This window comes from Austrofundulus limnaeus, unplaced genomic scaffold (genome assembly GCF_001266775.1).
Source record: "Austrofundulus limnaeus strain Quisiro unplaced genomic scaffold, Austrofundulus_limnaeus-1.0 Scaffold225, whole genome shotgun sequence".
In the NCBI taxonomy this organism is placed as follows: Eukaryota; Metazoa; Chordata; class Actinopteri; order Cyprinodontiformes; family Rivulidae; genus Austrofundulus; species Austrofundulus limnaeus.
The window spans coordinates 54159-70402 of NW_013952627.1; the positions used below are offsets into that span (position 1 = coordinate 54159).

A 16244-nucleotide genomic window follows, 5' to 3' on the forward strand; every position below is an offset into this window, starting at 1 on the left:
GAAGATAGAAGAGTTTGTTGAATCTGACGTGACATGTTCGTACCCTTCGTATGAACAAAAGTAAGAGAAATTTAGGATAAGAATACAAACATGTTCTTGCATGAGGCCCATTGAGTTTGGAGAAAAGAGGCAGCAGTCCCTTATCTAGGCTAGGCCAATGCCTAGCCAAAGACCTGATTAATAACAGCACATCACTTCTTTAAACAAGCTCTAGAGCAGAGGTCTTGACCCTTAGTGGGGTGGCAGAAGTACTGCAGAGTTTTTTTTCTTCAAAGTTATGTCTTTCATACGTTACTATGAATCCATCATGTAGTGAATTTATAAATGGAGGCATAAAACAATGTATTTTAATCAGAAATGCACAAATTCAGTGAGAACACCAGCTGAATTCTGCTTCACTCACAACCTGACCCTCCATAAATTCTGCACACAAACCGTAGTTGGCTTATTAATGCTGTAATCTTTGCAACACACAATGTAAATATACATAGAGGGTCCTTGCTCCATCTGTCCATCGGTTTGGGCTTCCGGACAGAAAAAAACTGAAGACCCATGCACTAGAGAGATTTTAACAAATGTGTATTTAGTTACGTAAGAGCATAAGAAGCAGAAAACTCAAACCTTTCTATGGAAATTTAAAAGGGCACCAAAATGCTAAAGAAATTCAATCATTTCTTACCATTTCTTCTATAAGGTCCAATAGAAATTTGGTACCTTAATTAAGTGTAAGCTGATAAAATGTCTAATTTAAGACAGATTAATATTAATGTGACTTTTTACACTTTGTTTTTATTACCTTTTGACTGCTTCCTTTTTTAAGGGTCACATTAAAAGGAAAGTCGTTGGAAGATTTGGGTGCACCAATTGGTGATCGGCCAGAAAACTGCAATCTTTAAAACATCTGACCTGCCGATACCTATTTTTATAAATACCTGACACTGTCAGGTGTTATAAGCTCACAATACACCTTCAATGTTCCAATCTTATTTAACTGAAAAACATTGAACAATACCCTTGAAACAATACAAACTAGGGCATTAGGTAGTGCTCACAACAGAGCTAAAGGGAACAGTGGCTGATTTTCAGACCTTTTGTGGAGGAAGATGAGAAACCGATCTTATTATAGCATTGGATCTCCGATCTCCCAAAATTAAGGAAATCGGTACTGATAAATTTGCCGGCTGAAAAAGTCATTGTACATTATTCCTGATTGATCTATACATTTTTTATGTATTTTTTTGATTGATTTTTCCAAAGAGGTTGGGAGGAGCAGCATTGTTTACACTCTTGAACTATTTTCCATTGCAAGTGGGTCGTTTTATTTTGTGAAATTCTGATTTTGATTTCAAATTAAAACAATGAGATTTATTTCTTTAAGTTTTATTTTTTAACCATATTCTCTTCTGGCGTGTAAGCTCATTAATTATCAAAAAGCCTAAACACTGTTTTATAAACCAGGAGTCGTGTGTTTGATATGCATGGTTAGCAGTGGGAGATGGAGAGTTTGAGGGGAGAAGGAAGATAAGAGGCTGGAGAGCCACATGCTGGGAGAAAACTGGAGCTCCATTGTTAATGTATATTGTCTTACATGAAGGTTGGAGAAGGGAAAAAAATCCTTAAAGATGCGCTGTGTTTCTGTGAAGTATTTGAGTTTGATTTTTGGGTGAGGCATGCTTGTGAMAAATGCATTGAAGACTGTGTGGACGTCTTCATGACTGACTGCTGTGCTGGCTCGACTGAGCGAATGCCTTCAAACTGTGAAACCAGTGGAAGTCCTCTMAGACTGTCCCTCCTGCAGCTCTTTCCTTTTATGGAAGTTCTACATTTGCTTTTATATTCAAAGCCTCAAATGCCTTCCAAAGCCTCTCATCTCCTATTTTTTGTCCTTTTTTATTTATTTATTTTTTCTTTAATCTCAGCCTATCGTGCGTCAAGTCCTCACATCTTGGCAGTTGTATCCAAACTACCAGGCCATTACCTGCCGGTGTTGCCTATTTTCTATAAAATCAAACATTTTATAGTGTAGTCTCAGTTAGGGTTGGGCATCGAGTTTTGAGTATCGATTGGAACCAGGACTAATGCATTAACTGAGTCAGCTCTAATTGGCTTTTATTAAAATAGCTCATGAACCACTGAAATGACTTTAATGAAGCCCTGACAGAATAATTACTGGCTACATCTTCAATGATTAATTTTGGGAGTCAAACCRATTCAAGATGGCCACCTCATCTAATCAGTAGGGCTGTGTATTGRCAAGAATTTGGCGATACGATACATATCATGACAGAGGGGTCACGATAAGATATATCCCGATATATTGCGATGCTGTAATAGGGCTGCCACGATTAATMGATTAATTGACGACTAATCGATTATTAAAATAATCTATGACTAATTTAATAATCGATCGTTTTATTTTTTTGTTGTTGTTCTTTTCTTTGTTTTTCTCTCCAAACTGCTTTGACACCTTCCACTGCCACATCTGCCTTTCTGTCCTTGACACACATGCACAGTAGTGGTAACTGGGGTAGGCCGTGGACATCACAAGACATTATACAGACAGGCTCTGGTATCATGGCTACCTGACAACAGAGCTCAAATTGTGGGATCGTTTTAAGAAAATGAAAGAGAAACCTGTGCAATATTTGCAGAGCAGAACTTGTCTTCCACAGCAATTATTTTTTTGTTAGCATATAGCTAAAATCTAATGGTTATATAATAGCAGCTGCATTCTGGCGCGATAAGCTGGTATGTTTTATATTCAATTAACGTATGATCCTATTAGTCGACTAATTGAAAAAATAATCGGTGATTAATCGATTATAAAAATCATCGTTTGTGGCAGACCTATACTGTAAGCAAGGCGATATATTGTGATATATTGCGATTTTTTTGTCCAAAAATTCTATTAATTAAAAACCTCTTACTGAGAAAAAAATATGAATAACCAAAATTCATTGTCTCAGAAAATTCTAATATTACATAGACATACTTTTGATACATTTAGCTGTGTTCTGCTTTGTATGTATTTTATTTTATTTGTTTCACATTTCTTATTTCATCCATGTTTTCAATTAGACTAAATTTGCCAATAAATAGTTTGAAAATATATATTTGCAGCTTTTAGTTTTTAATATTAATTTACAATATGGTCACCCAACACTTAACAATAGCCTCTACCTCAAGAGGTAGAGGAGCCAAATGGCTGGCTCACTGCTGCCAACTAGTGGTCAGAGGCTGAACTACAACATAAAAATGAAYGGCTGGCAGGAAAGTTGACATTTTAAACCTTAATAAAAAATCGATACAGGGCTTTAGAATATCGATACAGTATCGGGAAATAAAATATCACGATATTTCTGTGTATCAATATTTTCTTACACCCCTACTAATCAGCCATTTTACAAATATGGAGATAAAATTTGGTGTGATTGTAGCTGAGAGTCATTCACAACATTACAACCCCTTCATTTCATTGAGAGRCGGCAGGCGATATGCATTTCTTCAATGCACGTTAAGCTTGTAATTACRTCTGTGGTGTCATCCAGTAAGCACACTGCAGCGTCAGGCCTCAGGCCATCACCACCCCCAGCTGTAACCAGAGAGCTGCTGTCAGCCTCCTCTCTCTGCAGTCCCATCCCCTCCATCTTCACACTCATAAACCTCTGCTCACTTTCAGCTCGTTACGCCACAGTCTTCAACTCTGAGAAATGCTCCCCACCACCCAAACTCTCACCTCACCTCTCTTCCCTCCCGCTCTCTGTATCCCACTGTGGTCTGCTCTTCACTGCTAAGCCCCCGGCGGACTCGTCGCTGTACCCTCGGTTGCTATGGAACTGCAAATCAGCCACTGAAGCTGCAGCACGCTAATGGATTTTCAGTCAGTAAACAGAAACTACGCACTGCATCGTTACCTACACCTCAGAAATAAATGACTTTCAGGTCACGTGAAAGCACACACACTCAGCTGGAACATTCTCATCTCTGTATCTGTTTGGTTTAGATGTTTAAAACACCAGCTCTACTGGTAAGCGTGGTAGAACCAATACTTAGTTGTCCATCTTTTCTCCTCCTCCAGGATTGTATCCAGTTGAACCAGTATAAGCTGAAGAGTGAAATTGGAAAGGTGAGTTTCTTCATTTCCTCTCATTTTGCCTCTGATACATTTCAAATGGTTTTAAAAAAGAAATGTTCTGCTGAATGTTTTTTTTTTTTACTGGCTAAACCTTCCAGCCCACATACAGAACATGGTTGGATGAGTCACAGGCACAACAAGAGGGAGTACTTTTATTTTGGAATCATGCAGTGTTCAATTTCTGAAGCCAAAATAGCTGCGATACATCAAGATTTTATCAAGTGTGTTGCACGGATAGACTCAACAGCAAGGCTGATGTTAGTTATTTCATCTATACAATTGTGTAGCTAAAATAGAAAACTTATTAAAACTAGATACAGTATAGCGGTAGCATGTATAACCCCCACATGTAGGGGGGGGTGAGCTCATTGGTGGGCCCGATGAATAGCCCTTCATCAGAGCTAAAAAAAAATCTGAAGCTGCTATGTAGAATAGTTTTTTAGTTATAGGCATTTTTGTATATCCAGACACCCCCTTTTCAGGTGGAGCCCCCTCCTCAAATATGGGGTCTATCTTAAAACCATTGGCTGGCACAGTTTAGGTCGGACTCATCTGCATTGCTGCCAAATTTCATTTTGATCGGTGCAGCCGTTGCTGTGCTACAGTTGACCAAAGATCACTGGGGGGAAAAACTGTACAAAAACAATAAGGTAGCCAGTGTAGCTACTGATGAAACTTTGTGTGATAAACTTAAAAAAGTAGCCTCGTTGTGAAGTGGAAGGAAAATGACATGTTTTTCAACATTTTTTTTGTTACAAATAAAACTAAAGAGAGTAGCCTCTATGYATTCAATTCCCCATAATATGATTCTGACTAAAATCCAGAGCAATTAATTGACTTCAGAAATCATCTAACTAGTAAATAGAACTCACCTGTGTGATTTACTCTTAAAATAAAACCTACAGCTATGAAGGCCTCACCGATTTGATGCAGAACATTAGCAGTGTTTCCCATACACAAAAAGTAGAATCTATAAACAAACAAAAAACATTATTTATGCTAAAGACTCCAACACTTACATTATTAAACCTTTTAACAGRAAAATAATGCATAAAATATAGTTTTCTTTAGCCAATATTTTTTGTGATCTATAGAGAACTTTAACCTGACACAGTAACCTCAGGAAAAAAAAAGTCCTCTTTATGTTTCAAAACGTCTGTACCTAATAAATCTTTAACTTGTTTGGTCGTTTGTAATCTCTCCCTCTCTTCAGTTCTGGGAACTTATTTTCTTTTATTTACCAGAGAGGAAAACATGTCAGAAAGCTGTGAGCGCGTCCCGGGGAATGAGCCGTTCTCTGCTGCCAAAGAAAAAGAATGTTCTTGAATGGAAACTGTGCTGCCTTGAACACATTCTGTAATTTTGATGCCACCATCTGTTGTCAGAAAGGATGCTTTGAGGATTKTCTCTCAGCAGATCTGCGCGTTCTGGAACTTGCTTTTAACGTGGAGCTGAACCAAAGCATTTAGTATCGAATGCTGCCTTTAATGCTTGTGAAGGGTTTTTTTTTGTTTCCTTATTTTGCAGGGCTCCTACGGCGTGGTCAAGCTGGCCTACAATGAAGATGACGACAAACACTATGTAAGTCTGCTGTCGCTTCACATCTTAACTTTCTGTTGAAATTCCTCTTGGTCAGACGGGCCGTTAGAGGCTTTATTGARGATCTCACCCTGTATTGTCTAGACAGGAGACGAGTGCTATTGATTTTTCTTTTTTACTCCCTTCTCCTGCCTAGCAGTGAGTTTTATMCCCTTGGAATCACCTACCTGGGAAGAAACTTGACAATAGGATTGTRTACTGTATTCTATGTCTTTTAAAGTTCATCCTCCTTATCTTCCCTCAAAGCAATGCGGTTGTTGCTTAGTGCAATCGGATGCTTTGAGGTCACTTTCAAATGGAGCATCTGGAGCTTCCAAGGTCATTTTAAGGTGTTTCCCACCAAGGAGATTTAGTTCCTTAGAAACTCTGCAACCTTCAGATGTAAGCAGTTTGGTGCCTTAACATGACTAAGCTGCCTGTAGCTTTRGTAACAAAAGTGTTTGCATGAGTCATGCTGACATAAGCTGCCAACTCTGGATGGGTTTAAGATGCACTTCTGTTCTGGTGCCAGTYGGAGCTTAGAGACAAACACAATTTAATATGGAAATGAAAACTAATACATGAAYTGGATCAGAACTGTAAACAAAAAAGTGGTTATATAAGCACAAAGCAAATGACGAAGTTTAAAAGTAATGCACATGTTTAGGGTATTCTAGTGTATTTTACTAGGAAATGTAGAGCTTTTACACATCTGAAACAAACACAGGCACAGTTGGCATGATGGTTCAGCACTTATGATAATCACTTCAATATATTGTTCTTTTTTTAATGTCATCTCTGTTTGATCCCAGTCAGTTTGCACTTCGCACCTCAGAGGRTTCTGAATATCTGCATTAAATGTGAAAAATGAAATGTATAAAAATGCCAGAAGTCTTCTTTTTAAAAAAATCCACCATAAATCCAGCTCTATGAAAACAMTGAACTCTTTAGCTTTTCCACTTAAATACCAATCCATTTCTCATTTTCTTTTTTCACGCACGACATGCAAATTAAAACACATCAAAAATATTTACGCTTTACTGAAAAGGAAAAGATGTGATCTTAAGTCGTGAGTCAGTGATTGTGTAGCTTTCTCTGAATGCATCTGCTTCACTAAACAGATGAACAGATTGAAATTCATTACCATCCATAAAAAACACCAAAGGGTTATTGGTTTTGYTGGCTTTCAGTTAATTATCCCTTCCTGTTCCACCAGTTTTTAGTGGGATATTGACACTCGGATTGTGGAATACATATCATTAACAGCTCATCTTACTGTAGAGAGAAACTGAGGGGTTGAGTCAGTATCTCACGGGGCAGAGACATCTGGGGACTAGTTAAAGACAAAATTGCGAGAATATCYGTGAATACGTGAAGGCGGCTCCRTGACATTCGAGGACATTGAGAACTCTTGCAAACATTTGAATACTTGCTAATTTTGTTCACTCCTTGCTTCCAACAGGAAGGTGTGTAGCCTGCTGTACCTAGACTGTAGCCCACGTAGGCCACACCCTTCACAGTTAGTGTAGGCTGCATAAAACTGCTGTGAAATGAGACAGCCTAGTCTTTGCATTGATGTATGTTTGCGTGACGACACACTACATCATTGCTATAGTGATCAGTTTATATCACTTGCCTTCAGACTTGYAATGCATTATACGCACTTGTATCGAACAATACGGATATTTACAATTTATTTTATCAGCTTGTCTTCTGAAGATGCACTGTGTTGAAGGATCAGTGGATCTGTGTTCGACTACTCCACCTAGGCTGCATCGTTGAGCACAGATTCACTGAGAAACTTGCTGTTTCAGCAACATTAAATTTAAAAACCGTACACTTGTGGTTAAACAAATGTTCATAATTAGTGTCAATAACTTACAAGTTAAGAAGGACATGGACATTTGTCTTTTTTTGTATAAAAAAATAGAACCTTGAGACTAAAGTATCAAACCGAACCGAATCGTGAATTTTCTGCATCGTTGCACCCCTAGAGTGATATGTATTTACGTCTTATTAAGGGAGACATAACTTCACAGTTAAAACGTTACACGTACGTAAATAAATAAATAAATAAATAAATAAATAAAAAACATTAATAATGTGGGTTTAGCTCTCGTACTTGTTGTATTTTATTTAACATCTCATTGCAGCATAAATTTCATCAGCTGAGTTGCAAAACTTGCATTTGAAAACAAATTCTTTAGTTCGTAATGAATTTCCTTACAACACTGAGTTGGTTAAAAAAACAAAAACTCATCCGTTTTCATTTTTCTGTTTAGTTTACTGACAACTTAATGAGTCCTGGGAAGGATGGTCAGATGCAGCCTTCTTTTTGGGGATTTATGGGTCACTTTTGTTGGCCGCATGAGAAGAAGTCCATTAATTGGGACAGCCTCCAGTGTAAGTCAATTAGAAAGAGCAATGTAATGTTTTTTGTTAAATTACGACTTGAGAGTTTTTTAATGGATATGTTCTTTTAAGATTTAAAAGATCATTGTATATTTTGATATTTTTAAACATAAATTAATCTTTACTTTTGTTGTAGTTTGGTGGCCTGAGACCTTTACTTCCTTCAGAAAGGAGCATGGCATGAACATTTAAGTAGTCAGTGATTTTAATCTTAGTAGACATGCTGCACTTGGTGCACTGCCAACCTGCACTGCGTTAGTAAGGATAAACGCTGTTGTGTATATTGTAATATTAATACAAAGATTATGGATTGGCTCAAAGTAAAATATGCAGCCTGTCCTGGTAACAATGCTCAAGCACTCGGCATCAGTCCATCAGTTCCCACGCTGGTGAAGCGCTGTCCTTTTTAAAATGCATTTCCTTTTTAGGATATCAGACAGACGACAGTGTTGCATTTTTTGGTTGGCAGTAAAGGAATCAGCCTGAAGTCTGACTTGCATAACAAGCAAACTTTGGAGCTTTATCTTTCTTCAGATTTTTAATCACCTTCTTGTGTGTTTGACTTCAAACTGCTCTCATTTTCTCTGTTTTCTATAATTATTTTGAGAGAGAGAGAGACTGACAGACTGAGAGACTGTTTAGAATGGTCACAAATGTTAGCTTCCTGGACAGATTGTGGGCCACTGCAGACAGATCCCTCTGAACACACTGACAAGAAAAACTTTTAAGTACACTTGTTGGAGTTCTAACTTATCATAACCTGCTCAACCACCACAACATGGTGATGGGACTCTGTGACTATGGTCAATGTGATGCCTGTGGCATATAAACCTCTTTACACTACTTAAGTCTGGGTTATACTTCAGTAGTGTGTGAGACTGCATTGCTCCTCGTGAATAAACACACCGACAAAGTTCTAACCAATCACACGCTCCGAGGTGCAAGGACCTCGTCACAGAGTTCGGACGGGTGGGGGGGCAATGCACACGATGACTGACATAGGGGGATAGTAGTGGGAGAGCAGACGGACTTTTGCAATTTTTGTCACTCAGCGGGGGAAACAACTCGAAGTGTAAACCAACCTTTAGCTTTCAATGTTTCAGTACTTTCTGGTTTGATCCATGATTCAGCCAAATTTCCTGGTTCGTTTACCTTATTTTCCAGACTGCAAGTCGCATCAGTCATAGCATGTGTCACGAAGGGGAAAACAATATATTTAAGTCGCACTGGACTATAAATCGCAGGAACAGCCAAACTACTGTATAAAGAACGTGTAACTTGTAGTCTGGAAAATAAAGTAGATTTTATTTTTCAAACAGTCCTCCTAATCTAATCACACTGTTCACATTTTGAAATCATGATGACGATGCCTAACTAATCAATAGAACTTCACCAAACTGTTTGTGAATAGCGTATATTACTGGCACTTTTTTCAATATTTAAAAGTAAAATAACTCCACTTCCATACACACAGTAGTTTGATTGAAACCCGTGTTCTGTCATTGTTGGAGACATGTTCACATTATGTAATGTCTTTGATTTCTGTGTAGGTGTTTTACTGGGTCCTGTCAAATATTTACTGTAAAATTTTGTTTTCCAAACTCGGGATGATCTATTACACACCAGGGCAGAAGTGATCAGGATAACACAAATATTAAAAAAATAAGAGACAGATTAATTATCACCTGTTCCACTGATCCACTCAGTTTTAGTTTCCAGATCAGATTCTGTTAGTATCTAAACAAACAACGCCTTCGTTAAAAGTTTTCTTTTCGTGTCTGAATAACTTCAGTACAGGTTACATCATGCGTTCTTTATTCTTTAGTTTTACTGTTTTTATGATTTCTTTGCTTTGAAAAAGAAAGGTGCTGCACAGGAGTGGTTTTTTTTTTGTAAAACCTTGTTAGTTTAGAGATGAGAGTGATGGAGACCTGAGTGAACGCTTCGAGGCTCGGCGAGGCAWTAACAGGATTAACCCTTCGCAGTACATCGTCCTCCTGCATGTTCCTTTGATCAAAACCACATTAACTCGTCAAAACAACCTGGACCCGAGGACAGATTATGTTTTATTTAGTGTTTGTTTTCTAGCTGTGGTTTACTGAAGAATTGGTTTTAATTTTGAAGTGTTTACTGACTGTGAGGATACACCTTCAGCTACCTCTGCAGGAAGAATCCAGCTCTTTTAACAAAGGCTATTTATTTTAATGAGTATAGGCATGATAAACAGAGGCAGCACACCATAGAAACTATGTAATGAAGAGGATCTGCTTCTCACCAAACCTGGTTTCTGCACAGTCATAGCCATGGCGACAACAGAAACCACCGAGCCGAACATCAGCAACACGTTCTGTGTTGAGGAACACATTCCAGCCTTTCCATTAATTCATGAACAGCAAAATCACAGACAGCCAATAGAACAAGGTGTGAATGGGAGGTTTTTAGATCCATTTTCTTATTTAAAAAAGACGTTATTTTAACAATTATTTTGCTGTGACACACATGCAGAGAGGAAAACAATACTAAAAAATACATACTTGTAAAAATCTATTCAAGTAAAAGTACAAATACGTCATTAAAATTGACTGAGTATAAGTTTAGTTCCTTTTTACAGCAGGAGGGCGTCTCTCCTGTGGTTCATAAAGAACAGGAGGAAGTTTTTTTAAACTCATAATCAAGAAGCTGCAGTTAAACTAAAACTTAAAATGCATTCAATGCATTTAATGTTCAGACACCTGCTGATTGTGAATATTAATAAAAATATTCCTGTTTAAACATTAATGGTAGTTTTACTGAGACATCATTTCTCAACATAGGTTGAAAAAAAACATTAACCTCTTGTCATGGAGTGAATAATGACATGATGTGTCAATATACAGGAGCTGGTCTGCTGAAATAAACAAACTGTAATTTCAGWTATTAATAAAATAAATAACTCAGTGGTCACAAACACCCAGGATTTAGTGAGTCTGCAACTGAAAATTTGCTAATTTTTTCTAAATTTCTTCCCAATTATGAGTTGCCAATTATTGTCCAGCAGTTGCAGCATAGTGTATTTCTTAATTCAGTTCACACCTTAACCATAAGCCTAACCCCTAACAGGAAATGACATGATTCCACTACATTAGAAGTGACTTTTGTTTCCCATAAGAACTACAGGTTCTGACACGGTGAGTGATTATACCAGAAAAAAACAGGWACACAAACAGATAGTGAAATACACAGGACCTTATCATTCTTAGATTTTTGTCTTTTGTRCGTTTGGGTTTCAGTGCTTAKTAGACGTAGCCTTAATAGTTAAATKTTCACATTTTTTGTGTTCTCATCTCTGTAAATGCTTGCAAAGTTTGCTCTTTTGTTCAGTGTGTGTTTGTTTTTCCTTTCCTAGGCCATGAAGGTGTTATCAAAGAAGAGGCTATTGAAGCAGTGTGGTTTTCCGCGTAAGTCTTTATTTACTTTTTGTATTCCTTTAAAAAACGGAGAAGAAAAGTGTAATCGACAAGTAAATATCGACAAAGATAATTTTCTCCAAGACTTGTTTTAAACATTGGATCTAAGTAATTCACAACTTTTAATGGCTCAATAATGTCCTCAAGCTCAATTTTACTACATTTTATTAAACTCAGCCTGGATGTTATTGTGTAATTTTACAGACATGCAACAATTAACATCCAAAAAATGTGACAGCACCTCTAGGTCCCTGACTAAAACTTATGTTTTTGTGAACAAAAATCACAAGAAAACTAATTGAGTGCGAAATATTCTATACGGACTTACAGTTAGCTTCAAAATGTCTTTCATTTACTTCATAAAACCGCAAAACCAAATTTGAGCAACGATGCAACGGTAAAGGGAGGATCCGTTATTTTTGATGCATTTCTAGATTATTTACTTGCTTTCGTTCTGCAGGTCGCCCTCCTCCAAGAGGACCAAAAGCAGCTCAAGGAGAGCAGCCTAAAGTGCTTGGACCTTTGGAACGAGTTTACCAAGAAATAGCCATCCTTAAAAAACTGGACCATGTCAACATTGTGCGACTGGTGGAGGTACGKCTTTCTTTATGTTCTGCTTGTTGTCATCACTAAAATGGTCTAAAACTGCGCCGAGGGACCACATATGACCACTGACTGGTTTTACATACAAATCACATTTTTTTAAAATTTATTTAACAAAGAAACATCGATGTTCTGTGAGGGTTTTTTTGATAAACTTTCAAAAATGTTAACAACAGACAGCTTTTGATTAAGCTTGCAGCAGAAAACTGGGAAGTCTTAAAATAAAGTTTAATCTCCTTGTGTGACCTGCTGTTTTTAAAAGATAATTATACAATAAAGTTTCATTTTTTTATATTACTACTCTAAAATACTAAAACGTGCTTTGTCGCAAATGATTCACTGCTAACAAACACATCAAAAATAATAAAAAAATAAATGCAGGTAGCTTCTATATCACACTTTTAGTTCACATTTAGTGTCTCAGCAAAATTATGTTTGTTTTGAATTATCTGAAGTAAAATGAGCAGACCAGTTATTTTCCCATAACATACAGCTCTGATACGTTTACTTTTTGAACAAATGGACAACATAACGCTGAACAGGCTAGCTTATGTTAGCTTACWTGTTTAGCCCATTATTTTTAAATGGACGCTGTAAATCTGTTTAAATGAGGAAAAATGTTAGAGGTTGATTAATAATTGTTCAAAGGAAACTCCTGGTCCTCCTTAAGCTGTGTGTTTGGATTGATGTGGAAAATGACGGAGTCCATCACTTATTGCTCATTGCATTGCAAGCATGCACAGAAAATACAAACAGGTCTTTGAGTATATTTGTCTGATAAATGACAGCGTTGTACTTTTTATAGGATGTCTCACAGCTACAAGTAAAAGTGTTGTTTTAACATTTAAAGACTTTTAAAGACTTTTTTATTTTGTCTCTAGTACCGGTATGTGGACACAGACAGCAGGTTGAACTCCCTTTGTGCTCAGGATTATCCTTCATCATTCTGTCATCAGCTAACCTTTATCTCCGTGTGCCTTGGCTCACTTTATATCAGACCAAAATGGCAGCTAAAGCCTGTGCTGCTTGGGAATTGGTACACAATATGTTAGAATRGCCTATACCTTCCAATGCTCAGTTATACTGATGATGATGTGGTGGTTATTTTTTGAGCAGTAAGTAAAGAGTACAAATAAAACGGTTTCACCTCTTAAATAAACTCTTTTATTAGGGTCAGCTCTGCTTTCGAGATTGATAGACTTCCAGTTTGTGCGGAGGCATTTGTTTAGGAAAGAAGATAGCCCATTTCAAAGATGTGACTCAAATTGCACATTGCTCCCTTGTGATATCATCAGTGTTTTCAAACCAGGCCAGATGGCGGGTGCACTGAAATCACGGTTGGGAGTTCAGCTCTAGGAAAGCAGTCTGGCTTGCTTGGCTAACATGGGTGCCAGAAAAAGCAGAGTTTTCAAGAAAAAMGTGAAGTACTTCTGCCCTTGTGTGTGCTCGATTCAGCAGAGAAGACACACAAACCCACTTGCTCTCATCTTTTGCCTTTTTTTTTTATTTTTGTCCTTCTTTCAGTCGCACACTTCTAATTGGCACATGTGGGCACAGGAAATCACCGCTCACCTCCTCTCCATCTCTCACATCCATTTAAAAGAACTGTGSCTGGGTCAGGATTTCATTCATTAGAGGTTCCCAGGAGACTGCCGATCAGTCGGTCTAATTACAAAAAGATCTTTTTCCCTCTCGTTTTTTAAACACTAAGCTCGCACCACATGGAACAAATTAAAACTGATGAAAGYGGTTTGGTCATTTGTCACAGATGGTCGGGAAAAGACGAGTTGGCCTCATTCTCACCAGTGAGCACTGACTCTTTGGAGAGTCACTGTCATTAGAACCCTGAGCTTTAGTTATAGTGTATGTCATTATCCTGAAAGTCCAGAWATGCTTTCATTACATCTCCGTCTGCAGTAATCAGAAGCTTAGAGCAACCGACTAATGGAATGCACTTTGAAAACAGCAGCAAATGTTGTTTTAGCTGTTCTTCCTGTTACAAAGACTCTAGAGAAAAGACTAGTGTGTAATGCAAATACAACTGTTTATTTAAGTGATCTGTACAAGGCTGTCAGCAAACATTGGCTCGAGCCATGACCKGAGTGAAGACTGTGTTCCTGCTGCCTCAGAGGGGATTTCCAGGACTASTTGTTCCCGTTCTGCGTGTCCTTGACTGAGKCCAGCCTTCAGCGTTTTTATTTACAATCACCAGGATGTTGGGTTTAAATGCACGCTTCAGGTGAATCACGTTCTGCACGTTGTGAAAGCTGTCAGCAGTCACCTTGAAGGTGCAGAGCAGTGAAGCCGGTCAGTGTTTTTTTTTTAATTAACTATGTCAAGAAAAGGTCTTTAGGTTTGTTTTTAGTATAGTTAAACATGTGGGTTAGGTTTATTGTGGTTGACATGCATTCCACCCAGGAATGGTCATTACAAATGATTTTGTGTTGATATTGTGTGAATATATTAAAACATTTCATCGATCATTAAAAAATTTCTTTGGTGTCTTTTTAAATAATTTCTAATAAAAACGAAAACATCAAAAAATGGCAAATTTAGAATTATTTTGCAGCTCTCTGACAATAACTGTGTGTAATCCACCATTTACCATATTGCATTTGACAATAAAAATTGAAATGACAAACGAAAAAACATTGCTTTTTGAAAARCAGTCTGATATTTTGCTTGTTTTTAAGGTTATAAAAAATTGAAAACCTCACAGAAATAAGTAGAGATTCTTGAGTCATATCTAAAAAGTGAAAAAGTTTAAGATTTGTGTTGTTAAAGTTACTTTATATTTWCTGTATATTGGGGAGAAATGCCCTGTGAGTTTCTGCCATTTTAGCTCAACAAAATGAATCCATGTTTTCTGGAAAACTCTTCACATTCAGTGACAGTCTGGCGACTTCCGTGGGTCATAGACTTCAAGCAGCTGGCGTCTGTTTTGGCAGATTTCTCCTACGCCTTCCCTGTATTCGCCTTCTGTCACAAACAACGAATGCTCCCGAGTGGCAGCACAGAACAGAGGCTGAGGAGCCGGTTAGCTGTTTATTTACAGCTGGTTAGCTGCTGTCAGACTGTGGCTGAGACGGAGGACTGARGAGAAGCTGATGAGAGCCAGGCAGGGAGGAAATTCACAAACAGCCAGCTTAACCGAGCCCCTGAGGAGAAGCTCGGAGCATTGAAGGCAGAGGCAGTGGATCCCATAATCAACATGGCTTAAACAGTTCGCTGATAAAACAGGAGAGTGACTACAGTGTGACTAAGAGCCCAAATCGARTTTATATTCGTGAGAATTGCAGTTGGCAAAGGATTAGGAAGGACTTGATTGCAGCCCAGCCTACAGCTGGACAAAAYCCTCCTGCACACACAAGCCTACTCCTGCACCAAAAAGACAAAGGTTCTTGTCTCAGAGAGCTGGAGTGGAGAGCACAGCATCCCTCCAGTCAGACCTGCAGCTCATTCTACACGTTAAACACACTGTATTTTTTGCAGCAGACATTTTAATAAGTCACGACTGTAACAACGTCCGGTATTAATAATAGCTGCATTCCACTTAGGAAAGGTTCTGATACAATGCTTCACTGTCATCATTACCTAATGTGCCTTAATGGAAGAGAGCCAAAAGGCTTTTATTTTTATTTTTTTACAAAACACTTCTGCTAAATGGCTCCAAAGGTCATTTAGTTCTTATCCTGCCTCTGAGCCATTCACAAATCACCAATGGAGCCAGCCACATCCCGCAGAAACATCAGCTTTCACAAATGAAACAAGCCATTAAGAGAGGTGTGGACCAGAACAATGTTATAAATGTGTGAAGAGTGACATTTAAGATAAGAATGGTTTTCAAAATTAAAGTTTTATTACAATATACTGTATAAATACTTAGAAAAAAGTAAGGAAATTAGTTGTTCTAACAATGCTACTTGACAGTTAGTCTTATACAGGGCACCTTATTTTATTAATAAGATAAAAAATAAGAAAAAATAAGATAGTGATGGTTTAATATGGCGAGGATGTTTAATATAAGCAAACCCCAATAAATTTCTTCAATTCCCCCTTTTCACATTACA

General features: G+C 37.8%; 1 protein-coding gene across 2 annotated transcripts in view; it reads left to right on the forward strand.

Moving 5' to 3' along the window:
• camkk1a (calcium/calmodulin-dependent protein kinase kinase 1, alpha a) overlaps positions 1-16244 on the forward strand; it is a 74721-nt gene that overhangs the window by 32181 nt on the left and 26296 nt on the right. For both annotated transcript variants that reach the window (XM_014019610.1, XM_014019611.1), the window contains exons 3-6: positions 4079-4126; positions 5663-5716; positions 11511-11562; positions 12032-12165. In XM_014019610.1, the coding sequence (XP_013875064.1) occupies positions 4079-4126; positions 5663-5716; positions 11511-11562; positions 12032-12165 (288 nt within the window). The remainder of the gene's footprint in view (positions 1-4078; positions 4127-5662; positions 5717-11510; positions 11563-12031; positions 12166-16244) is intronic.